At 31.7% G+C, this 22,274-nt stretch overlaps 1 protein-coding gene across 1 annotated transcript in view; it reads left to right on the plus strand.

Annotated features, from left to right (window-relative positions):
* LRRIQ1 (leucine rich repeats and IQ motif containing 1) overlaps positions 1-22,274 on the plus strand; it is a 163,940-nt gene that overhangs the window by 17,997 nt on the left and 123,669 nt on the right. The window contains 4 exon segments of the mRNA XM_036890021.2: positions 1,086-1,238; positions 2,394-2,544; positions 20,503-20,696; positions 21,273-21,400. Coding sequence (XP_036745916.2) covers positions 1,086-1,238; positions 2,394-2,544; positions 20,503-20,696; positions 21,273-21,400 — 626 coding nt within the window.

Genomic DNA, 22,274 nt, shown 5'->3' on the forward strand with positions numbered 1-22,274 from the left:
CTGGCCTTAGGATTTTTTATATGAAAATATGAAAGTATTCTTACTACAAAGTGACTTAGCTTATATAGTTATTTCTGTGCATGAACTCAATTATAGTGAAGAGCCAACATATGATTACATTATTTGTCTGCCATCTTAATTAGGTAAGAGCTTTTGAGTTTAATAAGCTTTTCACTAAATCCAAAAATATTTCTGTATCTGACATACTCTTTTAGAGCTCTGAGTGTAGTCCTTAATATACATAGCATAAAGTTGAACTGATTCTTTGATATGGAATTTTCTTTAGTTAAAAAGACTAAAACCAAAAAGATAGGAAAATTCTGTAAGAAAAAAAGCTTTACTAAGTATTGAATCCACAGTAATATTTCAATTATATGAGATGTTATAAATTCATGGTCTTCAAAATGTTTGAAAAGTGCAGGAAAAAATTACTATTTATGGTTTGTTATACTACAGATTCTATATGTGCTGGTTGTATTACTTTTGTCAGTAGTAAGGAATGATTCATACATTTATAATACAGACGACTTGTAATAGAATGTTGTTTGTATAATGTGGTTCAGTTATTATTGCATGGCTCTACTTATTGCAGGTTCTATAATTTCTCAAACTTTCTTCTTTTTTGGAAGATAGCTGAGCCACTCTAGTTGAAGCATGGCAGGTGGGACACAAAATATATCCTCTGGCCTGTTGTGGCTCCTACTATTATCCAGGTATTCCTAAGATACTGTCAAATGTAGATCTTAAACATTTATGTAGGGCAACCCTGAAAATAATAACCACAGACAGGAAAACAAGGAAAGGGAATTCGGTGAAAAATCAGAGAATGAGCTAGTAAATTATTGTATTAATGATTCTATGCATATTACTTATGGACTTGGTCATGGGTGATTGCATTATTTTGATTCTCTATGTGGGGATCACAAGAAGCCCACTTAAGTGAAATTGAGTTGTTAACAAATGGGTGTTTCAAATAAAGCATAAATTTTTAGATGAATTTTTAAAAACAGCTTGCAAGGCCAAGATAATCTATATTCATTATTGTTAGATAATTTCATGCACTCCAATTTTCTTAAATTGTCTAGGTTACAACAGTTACATTTCAAGATTTGCCAGGTTGCAGTCTCTCCACACTGGCAGAGTGTACAAACCTTCAGTTTCTGTCTCTTCGGCGCTGTGGATTAATGTCTTTGCACAGCCTGAGTAACTGCAAAAAACTGAAGCACATTGATGTACAGGTGTGTCCTCTTTTTTTAATTTATCTTATAGTAAAATATGTCTTATTTATTTTAAAATGTAAAATGGATTCATATTTGTATTTCAGAAATCACAATTTTGAAGAAACATTTACTTAAATAACTTGCAATTCAGGGTCTAAAGAGTTCAAGGGTCAACATTTGTGAGAGTCATAGGGAGAAGATGATTTGGTGGTATAGCCTAGAGATTACTCTTCTGTTAGCAGATGATGTAGTGATTGTTTTTACTTTTTGCTGCATAACAAATGACCACATTACATAGTAAATTAAAACAACTATTTTAGTTGCACATGGTTCTATGGGCCATGAACTGAGACCAGACAGACTCACTTGTCTGGGCATTTCTTCTGCTTTGTATTGTGTTGATTGGGTCTCTTATGTAATTTGCAGCTGGGACTGGAATGTCCAAAAATGCCTTCCTTTATATGCCTGATGCTTTGGGGGCTGGGAATTTCAATCTCCCTCTCTGTCATCTGTGTTGGGTTTCTTTATAGGATGGCTCAATCCCAAGAGAAAGTGTACCAGAAAGACAAGCTCTAATATGCAAGTGCTTAGCAAGCATCCGCCGGCATCATGCCCGCTGGTGGTCTGTGGGCTAAGCTCTGAGTTTGTGTGGGAGGGGACTATGGATGAGTGAGTACTGGCCTGGGAGGTTTATCAGGGGCTACCAAAGTAACAGTCTACCACAGTCTACCCTCTGGCTCCTAATGGGTCACATCCTTCACACATACAAAATGCGCTCATGTCCATGTTTTATAAACTGTTACTCATGTAACAGTTTTATAGGAACTGTGACCAAATGTGCAGTTTTTTAATAGCCACTTAATTGAGGACTGTTAAAGTAAGTCTACCATAATCTACACCCTGTTGGAATATTTTGTTTGAAATATTTTGTTACACAATCCTCTATGTTTTCTTGTATTTTCTATATTTTAAGATTATTAACAATACATAATTAGTTAATTATTTCTTTAGTTAATATTTTCATCGAGATAGCATCACATTCTGCATAGTTATTTTAAACATTGAGTCACATTTATTCGGGGATCATACCTTATCCTTCCTATTTTTACAAGCTTTAAATGTTTCGTTAATAAGTCACTGAAACAAAACTAATTACATTGTTCTTTGTTTTAGGAAAACCATATTGAGACCATCAATTGTGAAAATTTGGAAAATCTCTGTGTTGTTCTTCTTAATAAAAATCAACTGACTTCTTTTCATGGTTTGGATGGCTGCACTAATATCCAAAATCTTGAACTTTCACATAATAAAATCACACGAATTGGTGAGAACAATAGAATTTGAATATGTAGACATTTATTTCTCATGATTGTATTGTTTCATTTATTACTATTTTAAGAATAGACCATTTTGCTTATTTTATTTGTCATTTATTTGATATTTGCTCTTTTATTCATGCAATATTTATTTAATCTTTTATCCAGATCTATTAAGGGAATAAAAATATTTTTAATATATATAAAAGGAATATGTTCGTACCACCAACAAATGGGTAGTTGATAGTAGCTCCTTAACTTAGTATGTTTCCCCCATCTGAGCTCTACTAGGGTATATAATACCCCACTTTGGTGCCATCATATTTTTACAGATCCTTTGCTTTCTGTACTTCTCAGCAACTGTCATAACTGTTCCATAGTAAACCCTTTCATCACTACTCTCCCTGCCTGTATACATAATCTGTACTAACCTTTCCTTCTTTAGAAAAGGCTAATACCACATAAAAGAAAGAATTCGTCAATTTGAGTCTCCCTAATCTTTCCCATCCCTCCATCTGTACATCTGTATACCTATATATCTATATCTTTTTCCACTGTCATACTTTGTAATCCATATAATTCAGCAATGAAAATGTTTTTTCTTGTTTAAGGCCAGTGTTTTCATCATTTTCTATAAATAAACCTGTCAATGGCCTCAGGTACCTTATTCCATCACTTATCATCTGTCTTATATCAAATTCTTCCCATCGCCATTCAGCGTCTACCATTGCCTCATCTGTTACCTTTTTGTCGTCGTTTTGTGAAAGAGTCTTCTGTACTTGCTCTCACTTCCCACTACCCAACCTCCCTTTTTTACCTAAATTTGACTTCAGCTTACTTCTGTACTGTTTCCAGTGTGATAATTTCAAGTCCAAAATTTCATTATATTTTTCACTACCTGGCTTAAAATTCTCTTATTTTTTTGGCATTTAATTTGTGAGATTTTCAAGGAACTTGATAGGTGCTTTAACACTGGTTAATAAATAGTCAAGGATTGCCAAAAAATCAGGAACTATTTAAGAACTGTACTCTGGTACAATACTAATGTCTTAAATTGTTGGACCCCCAAAAGGTCTCATCCTTCCCACCTCCTCCATTCTACAATCGTTAGGAAAGGTGATCTGTACTGACGTACAGGGAGTGGGATGGGAGTAGATAGGGGAGTAGAAATAAGACTACTTTCTGTTTTTAGACCTGATTCTCCTTAGACCTTCTTGATATTAATTTTTGTTTATGTTTTGTCTTTTTAATTTTTTTAATTGTTAAAAATTTCAAACATTTAAACAAAATAAATATATGGAGATTTCACATAGACATATTCAACATTTGCTTCGTCGTTACTTTTTTGTTTTTAGTTTTATTTTTTCTTTTTTTGAAGCATATCCCCAAATCACATATTTTCGTTCTTTCACACTTCACGAGATGGTTTTCAAAAATAAGGTATTTTCTCACTTAATCAACAATGCCTTATGACACCTAATAAAATGAATAGTGATTCTTTGTATCAACCAATAGTGCATCATCCAGTTTTCCTTATTTTCTCAAAATTATCTGGGGTTTTTCTGAATTGTAACACAATGACCACATATTTACAAAAATCTTTGAAGTCTCTTAAATGTGTAGCAGATTAAAAATTGTCCCCTATGCTGCTGATTTGTTGTAAAACTTATGCAATGTCCCACATTCTGAGTTTGTCCCTTTACTTCCTTTTAGTAGCATTAAAGTTGTTGTACTAAGACCTGCATTTCCTGTATACGGAAGTAGCTCAATGGGCTTGATCAGATTCAAATTCAGTCATTTTGGAAGGACTTTTTCCTAGGTGGTGCCCAACATCAGGAGTCATGCAGTGTTTGTTTGCTTTTAATGATAGCACAACCGAGTATTGGGTACAGCTAATGATAGCATGAGCCCCCTGTTATAAAGTTCTCCACCACCTTTCATCCAGTGCTTTCACCCATTGATGAATGTGGCCTGAATCAATGCAATGGGGGATCCAAAGAGTGAGCTTTCTAAGTTATCATTCCTTCCACATTTTTAAAGCTGCAATCCTTTATTTAATAAGAACTATTTGGTTTTCTTGAAATAGGTAGTAGAGGAAAGGCAGGGATAAATGCCTCCCTTTGTACTGACAAATTTTCGCAGTAAGGTCTTAGTGGCCCTTGTTATTTTCAGTGGTCCAAATGAATTGTTTTTTGGTTTTAGTATTTTGTTTTTGCCCTTGTTTTCTCTCTCTCTTTCTTAGTATTCTTATGAACTCATAGGTTTTTTTTATAAAGCAGAGTATTTCAGTCAGCTACCTTACACTTCCTGATACTCAAATTATCCTGTCATATGAATTTGGATATATCAAATACTGATATCTCCAATTTAAGTTTACCTTTTTTCACCTTAACATTGTGTTCTCTTTCTCTTTCATTACCATACTTGGTTGATAACATTAACGTAACTATTTGCTACCTCTTATATCCATAAAGTGGTTTCAAAACAACATGAATAAAAGTACTAATTTTAAGATTTCTTAGCATTTCTTTTTGTCCCTGCTCTTTGCTCCCCAAAGTGATGTTATCACCTGAAGTATTTTATCTTTGTGATTATGTTATCATTGAAATATAATTAGTTCTCTTTGCCAACTTCATTCTATTTTATTTTTGATATGTAAAATAGATGCGTTTTCAAAGTCCAACTACGTTAAAAAGAAGGCATGCTCAAAGAGACCATGCTTTCATCTCTGTCCTTTATGCTCTCATCTACTTTTATATAGAGAGGTTTTAGATATATGCATATGTAACATATGTATGTATATAATATATGCATATCATGTGTGTATATATGTGTATATATATGTGTATATATAAATATATGTACAAACATGCATATATCTAAGAAATAGCTGTATATGTGTTAATCCTTTCATATTTTGTAGAATATTTTAAGTACTGTTCTTTATCTTGCTTTTTTTCACTTAACAATATATTGTAGAATTCATAGCACTCGTTTTCCATGGCTTCATAGTATTTGATTGTGTGAAAGGACAGAGTTTATTACACTGTTCCCTCTTGATGAACATTGGGTGGTCTCCAATCTTCACGTTGCCACTAACCTGAACCTGTGTCATTTCACACTCTATAAGATATATCTTTAGTTTAATTTTCTGCAGTATATATTGTTGGAGCCAAAGACATCTGTAATTCAGGAAGATAGTGTTAGATGTGCTTTATGGGTTCTACTCCATTTTATACTCCTATATATTAATACCAGTTTATCCTGCTTGTATTCTATTTATTATGTTGTTCTATCTTTTGATTTAAATATTTAATTCAGTTATTTTTATTCTTTTTCACTCTTGTTGACATAAATACTTAAGTTTATAAATTTTCCTCTGAGCACTGCTTAGTCCATAACTTCTGATAAATAGGTATTTTCATCAGTTCAACAATTCTGATGTATTTTGTCTTTTACCTGAGATTTTAAATTTCCATGCGGAAAGAACATCTTTAATTGTTACTCCTTCTAGTTTTATTGCATGATAGTCAGAGAATGTGACTCCATGACTTTTGTGCCTGTAGGGTAAATGGCATAATTTCCAGAATCGCCTGCCTGGCCTTAGTCATTTACATATCAATAGGTGTTTACCACTGCAGAGCCTCCCATTGACCTAGGGCAAGGGGTGGAGAGAAAACAGCCATTCTCTCCTTCCCTCCATTCCTGGTACTGAATTGGTCTGGCGTCTGCCAGTCACCAAGGACCCGTCCATGGAGTTCCTCCTGTAAGAGGCAGGCAGCGGAAGGATAGAGTGCACTGAGGCTGCAGAGTGCAAGCCACGGCTGAAGGAGATGGACAGGACCAAGCCTGGCTAGTGACTGTAATGAATAAAAGCCTTTCTCCCAACCTGCTTTTTCCCTTGACTTAATTTTGGTTTTCCCAGCTTCATAGGTGGGGGGACATGCCCTGGGCATGGAAGACCCTTCCTCCCCCAGAGCTACAGTGCCATTTATTCATTTTGGAACTTCCTGTGATTGTCTAATTTGTGGTCAGTTTTCAGGAGTGTTTCGTATGTACTTAAAAAGGAGGTCATTGTTTTTTACTGGAATATAGAGTTTATATTTTCATCTTTAAGATCTATCTTAGTGATCATTTGTCTCAGGTATCCTATGTCTGCTTGATCTACATTGGACTGAGGGAGTTGAGCTAGTTTAAATATGTCTGTTATTAGCCTATTTCTTTTTGTTATTTTCCTTGGTTTCTGGTTTATGAATGTTGCTCTGTGCTGTTTTACTGATGTTTTTAATTGTGTTATCTTTATTGTGAATTTTAGCCTCAAAAAATATTAGTTCCTCTCTTTGTCATGCTTTTCAGACTAAATTCTACCTTATCTGATATGTCTTCTTTTTTGTTTGCATTTGCCTATTTGCCATTTAAAAAAAAAAAAACTTTCTGAATCACTGTGTTACAGGTGTGTACTTGTATAGAGCATAGATTTGGGTTTTATTTTTTTATTCAAGCTTTAATGTTTTTCTTTCATATAGATCATGGGCATTTGCATTTATGAATTCAACATGGGTACTTTGTCTCAGCACTATCATCCTTCTTAGGGTGATGGTCTCCCTGGAGAGAAGCCTTGTTGATAATACATGGGTTCCTTCACCACTAGGGCACCTCTACTTTTTACTTACCCATTCAATTTCCATGGGATTCCCTCTGTACCAGGGTAGATTCAGCCTGGATTGTGTTGGTCCTGGATACTTACTTACTACCCCACTTAGGGAAAAAATGCAGCTTGTGATTTCTTTATCTCCCATTTTTTTGGAATTTTTTGGTAGAATTCGTGGGTATTTTTGTTTCTTTGTTTAATACATATAACGCACATAAGTATCTAATGGTTAAAAAAGTTATCTATTACTGTGTTTTAGAGATCGTGGGTATTTTTATTTCTTTGTTGCTCTTTATGAGTTTCTGGAGGAGGTATGAGGAGAGCTGGATCTGGGCAGTCACTATCATCTCCCCCTTTTTTTTTAATGTAGGTAAAATATAGTTGTTTTCACAAAGGAACTTTTGTTTTGCAAACATTTCAAGGCACACTTTTGAAAATATAACATAATATTCTTTAATGTGTTTATTTGCCTGTGTGTCTGTGTTGCCTGCTTTGAAACCTCTTAAGATTTCTCCCATAGGGAAATACTGACTTTTGATACAAATTTTTTATTTTAAAATTTTAGTTTAAAATGAATATAGAAATCGTTTTGTTATTATTATTGGAATTAAGTCAAGTGCATTGTTATTGTATGTTCTATACTGGCACATACTGAAGCAAGCTTAAAAGAAAAGGAAAATGCTGTTTGTAAGAAGAAACGCTTGAACTCCCATTCATTTCATTTTCATGCCAGCAGTCCTGGAAGGTATTTCTTGTAGCCAGTGGGTTTCTTGGGATCGGATATCTAAAAGATTTATGTGAAAACTGCCATAGTATTAATTGATATACCTGAGGTATCTCTATGAAGTACAGAGCAAACAAGGTAAAGACATCTTGCTGTCTGTTAGGTACAATGAAAACACTGTATTTATTGAGTGTGAGAAGAGTGTGCATGAGAAAGTAGGTTTTCTGAAGACCAGTTTGAGTCTGTTTTTCATCTTCAGGAACTGCTTACAGAGATTCTGGGTGAGCTAAGTGAAAAGCATAGATTTTGTCTTTGAATGATGTATTGATGCTAAGAACTCTTATGAAAGGGCCCAAAGACAGATTTGTGTTTAGAAGTTAATATGTTACTATCCCATGCTATAATATTTCTTAAGGAGGTGAAATAAAATTGGAAGCAATACCACATATTCTGCATTTATAGTTTCAAGTTTAATTTGTCCCTAATTCTCACAAAGCTACAGTTATTGCAATAGTTGTAATGTTAGCTCTAATTTCTCTTTTTATTAGGAAACATTAACACATTTTTCTTTAACTTTCTTTGCATATAAGTGGATGAGAACAGGAATTGCATCAATCTCTTTAAGGCAATTCATTTGAAAATTCCTTATTTAAATGAATGTTTTTCATTCTAATTAAACTGTTTAGTTATAGAAATAGAAACAGTGTGAAATATACTTTTTTAAAGTAATACTTTAAAATTTAACTCGGTTAATTGAAAGTTACAAATTTAACATTTTTGTTATTGCCTTTAATGTTTAAACATATTGTATGCTGTGGCTATGGAAAGAGATGCTTTTAGTTATTATTATTAATAATAATAATATACTGTAATATAAATTATAATTCAAAACAGTATTTCTAAGACATAGGAAATATTGAAGTACAAATTATTTTTGGGCTAAATATAGTAAAAAATAAGCTATCATACTGGGGTAAACACATTTATAAAAATTTTATAATAATTTAAAGAATACCATGTCCCTTTGTATAATATTTTCTATAATTGATTCTACCCTGGTAGCAAGTTTTTGATTATAGGATATTTTGAATTGATCTGGACTTATACTTACATGTTTTGAATACAGAAAATAATTGCTTTAGTATAAATTCATTAAGATCAGTTTAGGTTGATGATTTTAAAGACAGATTTATTTTAATCAGACAATATATTTTATTATACTTCTTATTAAAAATTTTTTACTAGAAGTTACATTATTCTTCATTTTTTATAATTCGGTTTAATTTGGGTGGCTTGAAGTTTAGATTTTAAGGGTTATATCATTAGTATATTTCCTACTAAATATGAGTAAATTTACTTATGGGAAATTTCAGGCAACATGTCCAAACATGTTTTTCTACAAGTAATGTGGAAAAAACATTTATTGAGCAGATGTTGACCCAATGATCATTAAAGTTTATATAATTTATCTTTGGGAAATCTTTCTTTTTCAGTTAGTATTTTTGGTTTACTTTCTTTTTTTGAAAAACCAGAACAAATGAAAAATAGGCAATTATAGTTTATCAATTATAATTATATATTGATAATTTATAATTATAGTTTATAATCTAGTTTTCTTTGTTCTTCCAATTTTTATGTTGGTTTTCTTTTACATTCTAGGAGAAACATTTTGAAGCAAATTAAACAAAATTATGCTCTATAATAAAACTTTCATAAATCTTATTTGCAGCAAAAATACAACTTCATATAATAAACACAGTAATAGGTTACTTTTTTAACCATTAGATACTTATGTGCTTTATATGTATTAATGCATTTGCTTTTTTGCATAAGTACTATGAGTTAGGTGCTATTATATCTGTTTTTTTCCAGGTAAGAAAACTAAGGCACAGAGAGTTAAGTAAAATTGTCTAATATCATGCAGCTAGTAAATGATAGAGCAGAATTTGAAGTTAAGCAGTCTATACCTAGTACCTAATTTTTTAATTGTCTCATTCTACTGTCTCTCTAATAAATATGCCTTTAATATTTAAGATTATTCTGTTATAACTTTTTATGCTGAAAAAATGTAACCATTTTAAGGTTCATTCATTAGTAAACTTGTTAGTGAACAAATTTATTGAGAACCCTCTATGTATACACATTTTTCCAGGCACTAAAACACAGGACTGGAATATTCCTGAGGATGCAGCAATAAATAAATGACTTTCACAAGATTATCTGAATGATAAATATTTACATAGAGAATGGGGTAAATTGTTATATTTCATTCACTATTGGGTAAAAATGAAAATAAGTATGATATTAATATGTACAAGCAAATAATTTTTGTTTTCTCATTCATGAAGTTTCTGTTTTGCTGTTTTAGGAAATCTTTGATCTGGAAAAAAGTTTCTTTAATGACAGCAATTTGTTAATATATAAATTTCAGGTAACTCATTCCTAGAAAATGTCATTGTAAGTAGATAAAGATACTAGATTTTTTTTTTTTTCCTGCTGTCTTATTTTCAGATACTAGTTCTTTCTGGAAAAGTGATATTGGTATTATAAATGTGAAAGATATTAATAATTCAGTATTTTCACATAAGCTTGATTACTGTGTCATGGCTCATAGGGGAAATGTGCCTAGGGTAATTCTTGCTCCCACATGTTGTCTTTGGAATATTAGAAAAAAATAATGAAGTAAATAAAATAAAACAAAGCTCTGGATATTTCGCTTGTAGAAAGGTTTCCTATTATATACTTAGTGAATTATTTGGATTCCACTAGATGGTGCTAGCTTACTCTTTAGTTCTAAAATGTAGCACAATGTCTAGTGCAAAGCTGAAAGGGGTTTTACAGATTTGCCAGTCTAGGCTTATTCGTTTACAGATGAAAAAACATACCCACATAATTTTCATCTTACTCCTGGCAGAGGTGGGGCTAGAATCCAAGTTCCTGATTCCTTTTTCAGTATTCTTGTTTCCATACATGTATGATCCTGAAGGACTTTGCACTTAAATGAAAAATTTCAAGTGCAGCTTAGCATATTTATACATAACTGTCAGACATAGCATTTATTGAGTAGCTAAAAGAGGTAAACCTTTACCAAACACTTATTTAGTGAAAACCTTCAGCCAAATTTAACATCTTCAGTTTTGCTGTTCCTTAGAGGAGAGTTTTTTTTTCCCCCAGTGGCAGGAATGTTTTATTAGACCATTGGCTCATTTCTGTAGGAGGATTTCTTTGAAATAGATATTTGTAGCAAGTATAGCCAAATGCTAATTTTGCCATGGGCAAAGGGCCCTTTGAGGGATAAACACACTTGGCTTTGGTTTTATTTTGTGGACCTAGGAAACTTTTTAAAGAGCTAATAAAGAATATATTGAAGCAATAAACTCAAGAATATTTGAGCAATCCTATATATATATATATATATATATATATATATATATATATATATGTATGTTATAGTATATTTATTAAATTAGTTTATTATATTATATTTACATCTTTTGAAAGAGGCTCTTGAATATTTTTATGGCTATTGTTTGTTCTGTTTGGGATGGGGAGTGGAAAAAATACCAGCACTTTTTACTGGGAGAGAATCATTTTCTTAGAGATTTTGAGGAAGTAATGGAATTCTAAAGTAAGGCTTGCTGTGAGTCTGTTTGACTCAGTTCTTATCTATCAATTGACAGCAAAGAATTTGTACGATTAAAAGAGGGAGGGTGGCAACTTCTTCTAACATCCTTTCCATCTAGATTCCCCCTTTTGATCCATATGATATGCATTGACTGGAACAGATTACTGTTTAATCAATGAGTACAGACAAATTTTGACTGTGTATTAATATCCCTTTCCTTCTTAAGGTTTGGCACAAACATTTCTCTTTGAATCCTCATTTGGTCACCATGGTTATAGTTTTTTAACAACTTGTTTTCTGAGGATAATTGTTAGGAAACAATAATAGCTATCATTTTTAGTACCCAGCATGTGAAAGTGTTGCACAGGCTTCTTTGAAATACTATTTTGAATCCCTTTAATATCATGAAATCATTGCCATTCCACAGATAAAGGAACTAGTTTATATTCATACAGCTAGTTTTGGAATAGGCATATTTTATTGAAATTCAGGACTGCCTGCCTCAGAGCCTATTCATTTTTTATTATGACATACTGTCTGTAGATTGAATGGGATACTAATTGTGTTAGCATAATCAGGGACAAAAACTTACATACATGACTTCCATAATAATTGTAGACTGTAGATCTTTATTCTTATATACAATTTTTTTTGCTTTAAATATTTTTGAAGCCATGCTATTAGTGCAAACAAATTTAAAACTGTCATATATTTCTATTGAATTGACTGATTTTATCACTTTTAAATATCCCTTTTTATCTCTAGTAAAGCCTTCTGCCTTAGTCTTCTTTTTCTGATATAACCAAAATAGCTCTCTTTTGGACTCAGGACCCTTTTACACTTAAAAATTATTGAGGACCTCTTTCAAACAGCTTTTATTTATTGGATTATATCTATCAATATAGTGTATTATAAAAAAAGGAAAGTTTTGTTCTTATTTATTAATTCATTCAGATATTAAGATAATAAAGCCTTTGAATTCATATGTTTTATAAATAATAGCCATAGTTTAAACAAAATGATTTACTGAGAAAGAAGGTCATTGTTACATATATTTGCATATCTCCTTAATGTCTGGCTTAACACAAGACAGCTGGATTTCCGTATGTCCGTCTGCATTCAATTTGCTACAATATCACACCTCATGTAGCCTCTGGGTATCACCGCTATAGGTGGAGTAAATGACAGTGAAAAAGGCAAATAACATCTTATAATTATTATGAAAATAGTTTTGATGCCATGGAACCTTTAAAAGGATCTCTAGGAGGGGAGGTCTCTGGACCACACCTTGAGAATCATTGGTTTAGTGTTTATGTATCTTTTTCTATCTGTTTACTTACGGTATTTCTACAGGTTCTATTTTCAGTGTATCTCTTTCATGTAATGTGAATTTTTTTGTTACAGTTTTATCTATGGTGCCTGAAAAATACTAGCTTTGATTTGTATACTTTAGTTACTTATAATTAAGTTTAATTGATAATTAAGTAAAATGATTTATGTATTTGAGTTTACATCTGTCTTACTATTTGATTCCCTTTTTACTGTCCTGATTATCTCTTCTCTTGCCTTCTTTTGCTTTAGCTGAGGTTTGAAAGTATTCCAGTTTTTCTTTCTGTATCACCAATTAAAACTATTCTTTTACATTGGTTTACATTAGGTTATGACATCATGCCTTCTTGATACACCATACCTAAATTTATTTGGTATTCTTTTTATTTCCAAGGCAATGCTAGGGTCTTAGAAAGTTTAAACTTTGTTTACTCCCTCCCAACAATGTGCTATTGTTGTGGAGTATTTTAATTGTGCGTTTGTGTGTGTGTGTGTTTGGAATGTTTTAATACATTATTATTACATAAAGTAAGTATCCTTTGGATTCACCTACTTTTTAAAACCTTTACCCTGTTCTTTTCTTTTGAAGTAGGTAAACCTACTTCAAATTAAAAAGTGAGGTAAAATTGGTATATGACATTATTTTAGCTTTAAGTATACAACATAATAGTTTAATATTTTTATACACTACCAAGCAGTCACCACAATACTAAGTCTAGTTACCATATGTCACTGTACAGTTCACCCGCTACACCTATTTTGCCCTGCCTTCCTCTCTGATAACAACAAATCTGTTCTCTGTGAGTTTTGTTTTGTTTTATTTGTTCATTTTGTTTTTTAGATTCCCTATATAAGTAAAATCATATAATATTTGTCTTTAATTAATTTAACTTAATATAATATCTTCAAGATCCATCCATGTTGTCCCAAGTAGCATATTCCCTTCTTTTATATGGCTGAGAGGAGTTACACTGTATATATACACATTTATCCATTCATCCATCAAGGTGCACTTAGGTTGCTTCCATATTTGAGCCATTGTAAATAATGCTGAAATGAGTGTAAGGGTGCATATATCTTTTCAAATAAGTGGGTTTTTTTATTTGGATAAATAGCCAAAGTGAAATAGCTGTATCATAAGTTATTTCTATTTTTAATTCTTTGAGGAACCTCCACACTGTTTCCCACAGTGACTGCACCAATTTACATTCCCATCAATAGTGCATTGTGCATGGTTCCCTTTCCTCCACACTCCTCCAACACCTGCTATTTCTTGTCTTTTGATAACAGCTTTTCTAACAGGTATGAGCTTATATCCCATTGTGGTTTTGATTTGCATTTCCTTGATGATTAGTAATGTGGAGCATCTTTTCATGTACCTGTTGGCCATCTGTATGTCTTCTTTAGAAAAAATGTCTGTTCACATCCTCTGCCCATTTGTTAATTGGATTGTTTGTTTTTTTATTGAGTTATATGAGTTATTTATATATTTTGGATATTATCCCCTTATCAAATATATGATCTGTAAACAATTTTTCCCATTCAGTAGGTTGCGTTTTCATTTTGTTGATAGTTTCCTTTGCTGTGTAAAAGCTTTGTAGACTGATGTAGTCCCACTTTGTTTTTTTGCTTTTGGTGTCAGATTTAAAAACCATCACCAAGAACTGTGTCAGGGAACTTACCATCTGTGTTTTCTTCTAGGGTTTTTATGGTTTCAGGTCTTAAATTGAAGTCTTTAATCCATTTTGAGTTTATGTTTGTATGTGATGTATGATAATAATCAAGTTTCATTCTTCTGCATGTGGCTGTCCAGTTTTTCTAACACCATTTGTTGAAGAGACTGTCCCTTTCCCATTGTATATTCTTGGTTCATCTGCCATAAGTTAATTGACCACATATGCATGGGTTTATATCTAGGTCTCGATTGTGTTCCATTGATATGCCAGTACCACACTGTTTTAACTATTATAGCTTTGTGTATAGCTTGAAATCAGGGAGCATGATACCTTTAACTTTGTTTTCTTAAGGTGACTGGCTATCTGGGTTCTTTTTTGGCTCCATCCAAATTTTAGGATTGTTAATTCTATTTCTGTGAAAAATGCTATTGGGATTTTGATAAGGATTTCATTGTATCTGTAGATTGCTTTCAGTAGTACGGATATTTAACAACATTATTCTTCCAGTCTGTGTGCATGGAATATCTTTTCATGTATTTCTATCATCTTCAAGTTCTTTCATTAAAATAATGCCTTATAATTTTCAGTGTACATGTCCTTGGTTAAACTTATTCCAAGGTATTTTGTTATTTTGGATTCAATTGTAAGTGGGATTATTTTATTTTTTCTGATTGATTATTTGGGTATAGGTATGCAACAGATGTCTGAATATTGATCTTGTATCATACTACTTTACTGAATTAACTTATTAGTTCTAACAGTTTTTGGTGAAGCTTTATGGTTTTCTATATATACAGTATCGTGTCATCTGCAAATAATCACAGTTTCATATCTTCCTTTCCAATATTAGGGATATTTGACTATAATTTTCTTTTCTTGTAGCATTCTTGTCTAGTTTTGGTATCAGGATTATGCTAGCCTCATAAAAAGAGTTTGTAAGACTTCCCTCCTCTTCTGTTTTTTGGAAGAGTTTGAGAAGGATTGGTATTAATTCCTTATTTGAATGTTTTATAAAATTCACCAGTAAAGCCACCTGGTACTGTACTTTTGTTTGTTGCAAGGTTTTTGATTACTGATTCAATCTCCTTACTAGTAATTGGTGTGTTCAGATTTTCTATGTCATCATGATTCAGTCTTGGTAGGAATTTATTTTCTAGGAATTTATCCATCTCTTTTATATTATCCAATTTGTTGGCATATAATTATTCACAATAGTCTCTTATGATCCTTTGTATTTTTATGGTATAGTCTTACATTTCTAATTCAACTTACTTGAGTCTTTTTTTTTTCTTAATGAATATAGCCAAAAGTTTGTCAATTTTGTTTGTATTTTCAAAGAACCAGCTCATAGTTTCATTGATCTTTTCTATTGTTTCTTTTAATCTCTATGTAATTTATTTTTACTCTGATCTTTATTATTTCCTTCCATCTATTTCTAGTTCCTCTAGGTGTAAAGTGAAACTGAGATTTTTTTCTTGTTCTTCTGAGGTAGGCTTGTATTTGCTGTGAGCTTCCTTCTTACAACTACTTTTGCTGCATCCCAAACTTTTGAAATTGTGTATTTCCACTTTCATTTTTCCCGAAGTATTTTTTGTTTCCCTTTGATTTCTTCATTGACCTATTGATTGTTCAGTAGCATGTTGTTTAATCCCCATGTATTTGTGATCTTTCCAGTTTTCTTCTTGTAATTGATTTATAGTTTCATAATCCTTTAGTCAGAAAAGATGACTGATATGATATCAATATTCTTAAATTATTGATACTTGTTTTGTGGCCTAACATGTCATTTATCTCAGAGAATGTTCCGTTAGCATTTAAGAAAAATATGTTATCTACTGCTTTTGGATGGAATATTCTGTTGTATCTATCAAATCTATCTGGTCCAATGTCTCATTTAAGCTGATGTTTCCTATCCATCATTCTTTGTTTTTCAACTATAATTTCCTTCTACCTGAAGAATATGAATTAGTATTTATTTTGTTTCAGGTCTGCTGGGATGAATTCTTTTGGATTTCATTTTGTTAAGTATGGTTTTAGCATACACGTACACCCACATACTCTACACAAACACACATGTGTGTCTATGTTTTCAGATATAGACTTAACCATTTGGCATTCATTTTCTAAATTGTGAATATATTCCATTTTATTCTAGCTTTCCTTGCTTAGGTTGATATGCATTAACCTAATTGTTGATCCAAAAGAAGATAATTCTTTTTTCCTTTTTAAGATGTTCCTTTTTCACCATGGCTTTTATCAGTTTACTCTGAGGTTCCTTCTTGTGGTTATCTTAGTACTCACCCTGCTTCAATCCACTGTGCCTCATAAATCTGTGGCTTAGCATCTTTATTCAGTAATGAAAAATTTTGAACCATCATTTCTTTATATCTATCATATATCACATATCTATATATCTGTATCTATCAAATGTCTGTCTAGATATATATATTCCTCCTACATCCTATAATCGCTTTATAGTCTTATAAATATACTCTTATAGTTCTCTTATCTTTTTTTTATTACCTCATGTTCTCTGTGAATTGGGAATCTGGGAGTGGTTTGGGGGGTTCTGGCTCAGGGTCTCTCATGAAGCTGCAGTCAAACTGTCACACAGGACATCTCAAGGTTCCATGAGGCTAAAAGACCTACCCCCAAAATCACTCATATGATTGTTGGGAGACGACCTCAGTTCTGCATATTTTTAGATGATTTCCTTTTCTTTTCCTCTCTAGACTAATTTTCGGTCATCCACACGCACATACATAGACACACACACACATCCTCCCTCACTCTTGTTGTTAGGATATTTGAGAGACCCTACTCATCTCCTTTTTGCCATTTCACTGTATTTCCTCTAAAACTCTCACCTAAAAATCTAAGAGGTAAGCTTTCCTGCCTGTGTACAGAGTTCCCCTACTTTGGCTATGTAACACACCCTTTTGGAGAACAGCATCAGGTTTCTCCAAGTTTTTCTTCAGCTCAACAACCATTTGTTGGTGGGGGTGGTGATTAGGATTAAATTCAGAATAACAGTTCTATTCAATACTTGCTCTTATTTTTTTTTAATGTATCATTTAAAATATTGAATAAGAAGTTCCTATTCATTTAAAATTCTTAAGATAGAGAAGTATAAAAATATAAGCAGTGAAATTTTCTCTGCCTACCCCTTCTCTTTCTTATTTTTTATGAGTAACTTTGTTCACAGTTGCTTATGAATCAATCAAGATCTTGTCCTGTACAATACAATTATAGATGTTTAGATTTAGATTCTGGTATATTTAATAGCTAATTGTGCATATATTACTGTACAATGAATTTCTAGAAGTAGGAATGCTCACTCAAATATTCCTCAATACCTGAGGCTTGTAATCATGGTAATTCCAGCAGATTGGAATCTCTAGCCAATTGTTGAATAGATTAATTATATCTTCTCTCTATATTGACTCAAAATCATGGTGTTTTAGTATTTGATACTAGCTGATAAGCATTATTTAATTCTTCCTAGCCTGACGTGTCACCCATTGGTAGTTCTTAAATATACAGTCGGTATTAAGGTGCAAGTATGTACAGCACATTCAAGACACAGCAAGGAGGTTAGCATGTTAGAATGAACCAAGAGAAGGGGACAGTAGAAGAGGACAAGTTCAAAGACAGAGTTTTTTGGGTCACTTAAAGAACTTTGGAGGATTTTCTCTCCATTATCAAATATCTAAAAAGATAGTCTATGCCCTGTCTCCACTTCCATTGCACTGTGGCTTCCATCCTGATTTAACTACTGCCTAGAGGCCTCAAGCCAAGGTCATCCGTTGCTTCATTACTGCCAAAGCAGTGGTCTCTTCATACTCCTTTGCCCACACTATCTAACCAGATGTAAGATGTATATTAACAATATATAATTTAGTATGAATAAAAAATGCCTTTTGTAATTATAAAGTATGTATTTTTAGTTTTATATTTACTAGCCACTATCATCACAGAATTCTATTTGACTTTTCCTCTTTTCCTCTCCCAATTGTTCTGCTCTTTTATTTCTTTACAGCCTCTTATGCCAAGTCCTTTAACTTTCCTCAGTGTGTAGTCTAATGTTTCATTCTTGGTTCTCTTCTTAGGTGAACTTTGAGAAGTTTCACAGATGTTTTCTCCACTCTAAATAAGTTAATAGAAATTCTATTTCTGATATGCTCTGAAAAAGTTATAAGCAATTTGCATGGCTTTTGAAAATACTAAGTTTGTGAAAGTAGATTGCTTAAGATGTTTAAATATTTGATAAAGGACATTTTATTTATACAACTACAAACTTAGTATTTATTTATTATTTCCTTCTGCTTGTGATGCCTTTTATCTGCTTCAGTGTGTTAACTGATGCTCATTGAATGTGATCATAAGACATACTGAACTCCAAAGGATTTCTGTTTTAGCAGATTTCAAATTACTAATGCCGCTAATATATATTTATTATTATAAATAACATTATTTCTAATCCCTTGGTATTGATAATATATAGGTCTGTTTTTTTTTAACTTAGTCAAGTATCTTATAAGACAGAACAATTAGTGCTCTGAATAATATCAGATAATAATTGTAAGTTATAATTGCCAAATTATGGAAAATAGCAATACATTAATCCTAGGTAAGAACTTAAAAATGTAAGGATTACTGCCTGAAATTGAATGTCAGTCTCTTTTTTTACTATGGGTCTTCTATGCATTTTCCTGCTTCTCTCAAATAGTACAACATTTTTTTGTCATTAAGAGAAAACTTACTTTTTAGTATAAAAATGTATTATTTTTTATGCAAAATAATCATCCATAACATTAATTTGTGACTGAAGTGATTATAGATTGTGCAACTTTGAAGTAAAATTTTTCTTGAAATGTATCTCTATGAAGTGTTTTTACAATACACTCATAATTTTATTACATTATCTGAATTTTTAAAATATAATGCAGATTTAACTTGTCTTGTGAGATCATAGTAATTATACTTAGTTCTTCCTTTTATTTCTCCATTTTTGTTACAAGTAGGTTATCTGCCCTTTCTGTAAACCACAATTTATAATCAAAAGTGCAAATTGAGTTAAATGCTTTAAATTCCTCCAGAATAAATTTATTTCATGAATTCCAGATATTAGTTGTTATACATAATTATATTTCTTTTAAGATTATCTTTCCATTTATTACCAAAATACCTTTATTTAGTAGAAAAACTCATGTCTACTCCAATAATTGAAGAGAATACTTTATGGGGATTTGACAAGAGAATCAGAATGAAGTTTGATTCTCCAAGGTTTAGCCTCAATGACTCCCATGTGTATAGTACTCACTGAAGACATTCTCCTTACCAGTACTTCCTCTAGATTTTAAGTGATATTTCCAGTTTATAAAACTGCTTATTTCACATAACATGACAGTACCTACAAGTAACACATATAGTCCAATATTCAATTCAAATAACATTTTCTTGATTTTTAGTATCTTCCATGAAACTTTTACAGACCTCCTTAGCATCTCTTCATTGGTTTTAATTGAGTTGTACCTACTTCATTCAGGAATCTAAGGTAGATACCTCAATACTAGGAAAAAAATCATTCTACTGTTATATTCAAACTTGAGTCAGGATTCGAAATTCAAAGGTTCTAAGACTGAGTTGAAATCTTATTAAATTGAATCCTTCTATCTTTCCTTTGTTTGATTGTTACTTGAAAATAGAATATGCAGTGCCACCCTGTATGCCTTTTAGTATTTCATTCAGTTTTCAATTAGTATATAATTATATCATTCAAAAATATATCTCCCAGGTACAAATTTAAATAGTAACAAGAGGAAGTTAGACTAAGCCTTCATTTTCAATTAGAAATTTTGAGAAATAGCAAGGTGCAATTATTTAGAAGAAAATGGAAACAACTCTTTAAAGTCTGGAAGAATGTATAATACAAGTGATTTGGGGAATTTTTTCTTTCAGGTGGTTTAGAATCTTTGAAAAATCTTCAGCAACTAGTTGTGGACCACAATCAGTTAATTAGTACAAAAGGTCTTTGTGATGCTCCTACTATCATATACTTGGATTGCTCTCATAATCATCTTACTGAAGTTGAGGGTATTGAAAACTGTGGGTTGCTCCAAATACTGAAGTTACAGGGGAATTATCTAAGTGAGGTAATTGCTTTGAAGTAATTGATTTCTGTGATTAAAACGTTTTTCTTTTGATGGAAGTATCAACCACACATTTTATTTTTTGATCAGGGAAAAGGATCATTAATTTGTTTATTTTTGATTTAAAAAAAATGAAGTATAGTTGATATCAAACACATAAAAGAAATTTTGATTAATTTTTTTGTTGTTTTCTTATTGGCTGTATTTGATTTTCAGTTTAAACGATTACATATTTTTCTGTATTTGAAAATGTTCAACATAGAATATTATAAAGGTCTGATTTACCATTAGTTTTCCATAAAACTAAAATATTATAAATTGTGACTTTTCAGTTATATTTTAGTACATTAGTGAGACCAAATTTATCTGTCATGAAATTCTAGTTAAAATTTGTCATTAAATATCTTACTGGCAAAAAAAATTGTCTAATTATGAAGTTAATCTTAGAAATGTTATTCATACTAAAATTCTCATCACATTATGCTTTGATTTATGATATGTGGTTTACTGGAATATAATTTGGTTAAATGACAAAAACCTTTTACTTAATATAAACTAATGACCTAAATTTAAATACAGCCTCCATCCTTAGAGAATCATATTCTACTAAGGGAATTGTACTTGGATGATAACAGCATTTCAGCTGTGGATGCATTTTCTTCATATTGGCTGCCATTACTACAAAACCTGACTCTCTCTCAAAACAGGTAAAAACAAACTTTGCTTAAGCAAAAGTGCAGTGAATGCTCGCTTAAAGTAAATGTGTGATCTTTACAGTAAGTAAAAAGGCTATTAGGTTTTTCCAATAATTCATTGAAAATGCATCACAACAAATTAATGCATAAATTATAAAAACAACTATAGAATTTAAAAATTAGTGTGTTGACATACTCTTTAATTTTCGTAGAATTTTATAAGTTGTCTTACTCTTTTTGTTTCTTGTCAAAGACATACTTGTAGAAATCTCTTAGGGCAAGTTTGTTTATATTTGTAAAGAATATAGTCCTTGGAAAATGCAGAAGGTAGTTAATTTAATTCAGAAGGATGTCTCATTCTCTCAAGTGGTACTTATTAAGTCCTGGAAGAACGATTTTTAATCTGCTCTCAACTTGCATGTCTTTTTGTAACTGTTAAGATTGATTTAAATTTGATTTCCCTAAGGATATAAAGTAACACTTAAAAAAAGACTTTACCATTAAATTGAGATGGGTACCTGCCACAGAAGATCCATTTGAAACCACCAAACATCTGGATCTTTGCAGAGAATAACTGTCTAAAACCAAAACAGGAGCATAATATTGTATGTCTCCTTGTGTTTAATATTTCATTGAGACCTATTCACTCTAATATGATTAATTTGTTCATCAAAGGCACATGGAGTAGGGAAAAGAATCTACCTTTAACAAGAAATTGCTTCTTTGAGCTATATAATTCTTGCAAAGCAAATGAGCAAGGACAACTCAATTTTAATATGTGTGTATATATATATATACCAAATAAATTTTTCTCACAATCTTTGCCACAGTAATGCTCATCCTACTATTGAGCATATATGTCCCTAATGATTTAACATCCATCTAT

The sequence above is a fragment of the Manis pentadactyla genome, chromosome 10, assembly GCF_030020395.1.
Source record: "Manis pentadactyla isolate mManPen7 chromosome 10, mManPen7.hap1, whole genome shotgun sequence".
Taxonomy (NCBI): Eukaryota; Metazoa; Chordata; class Mammalia; order Pholidota; family Manidae; genus Manis; species Manis pentadactyla.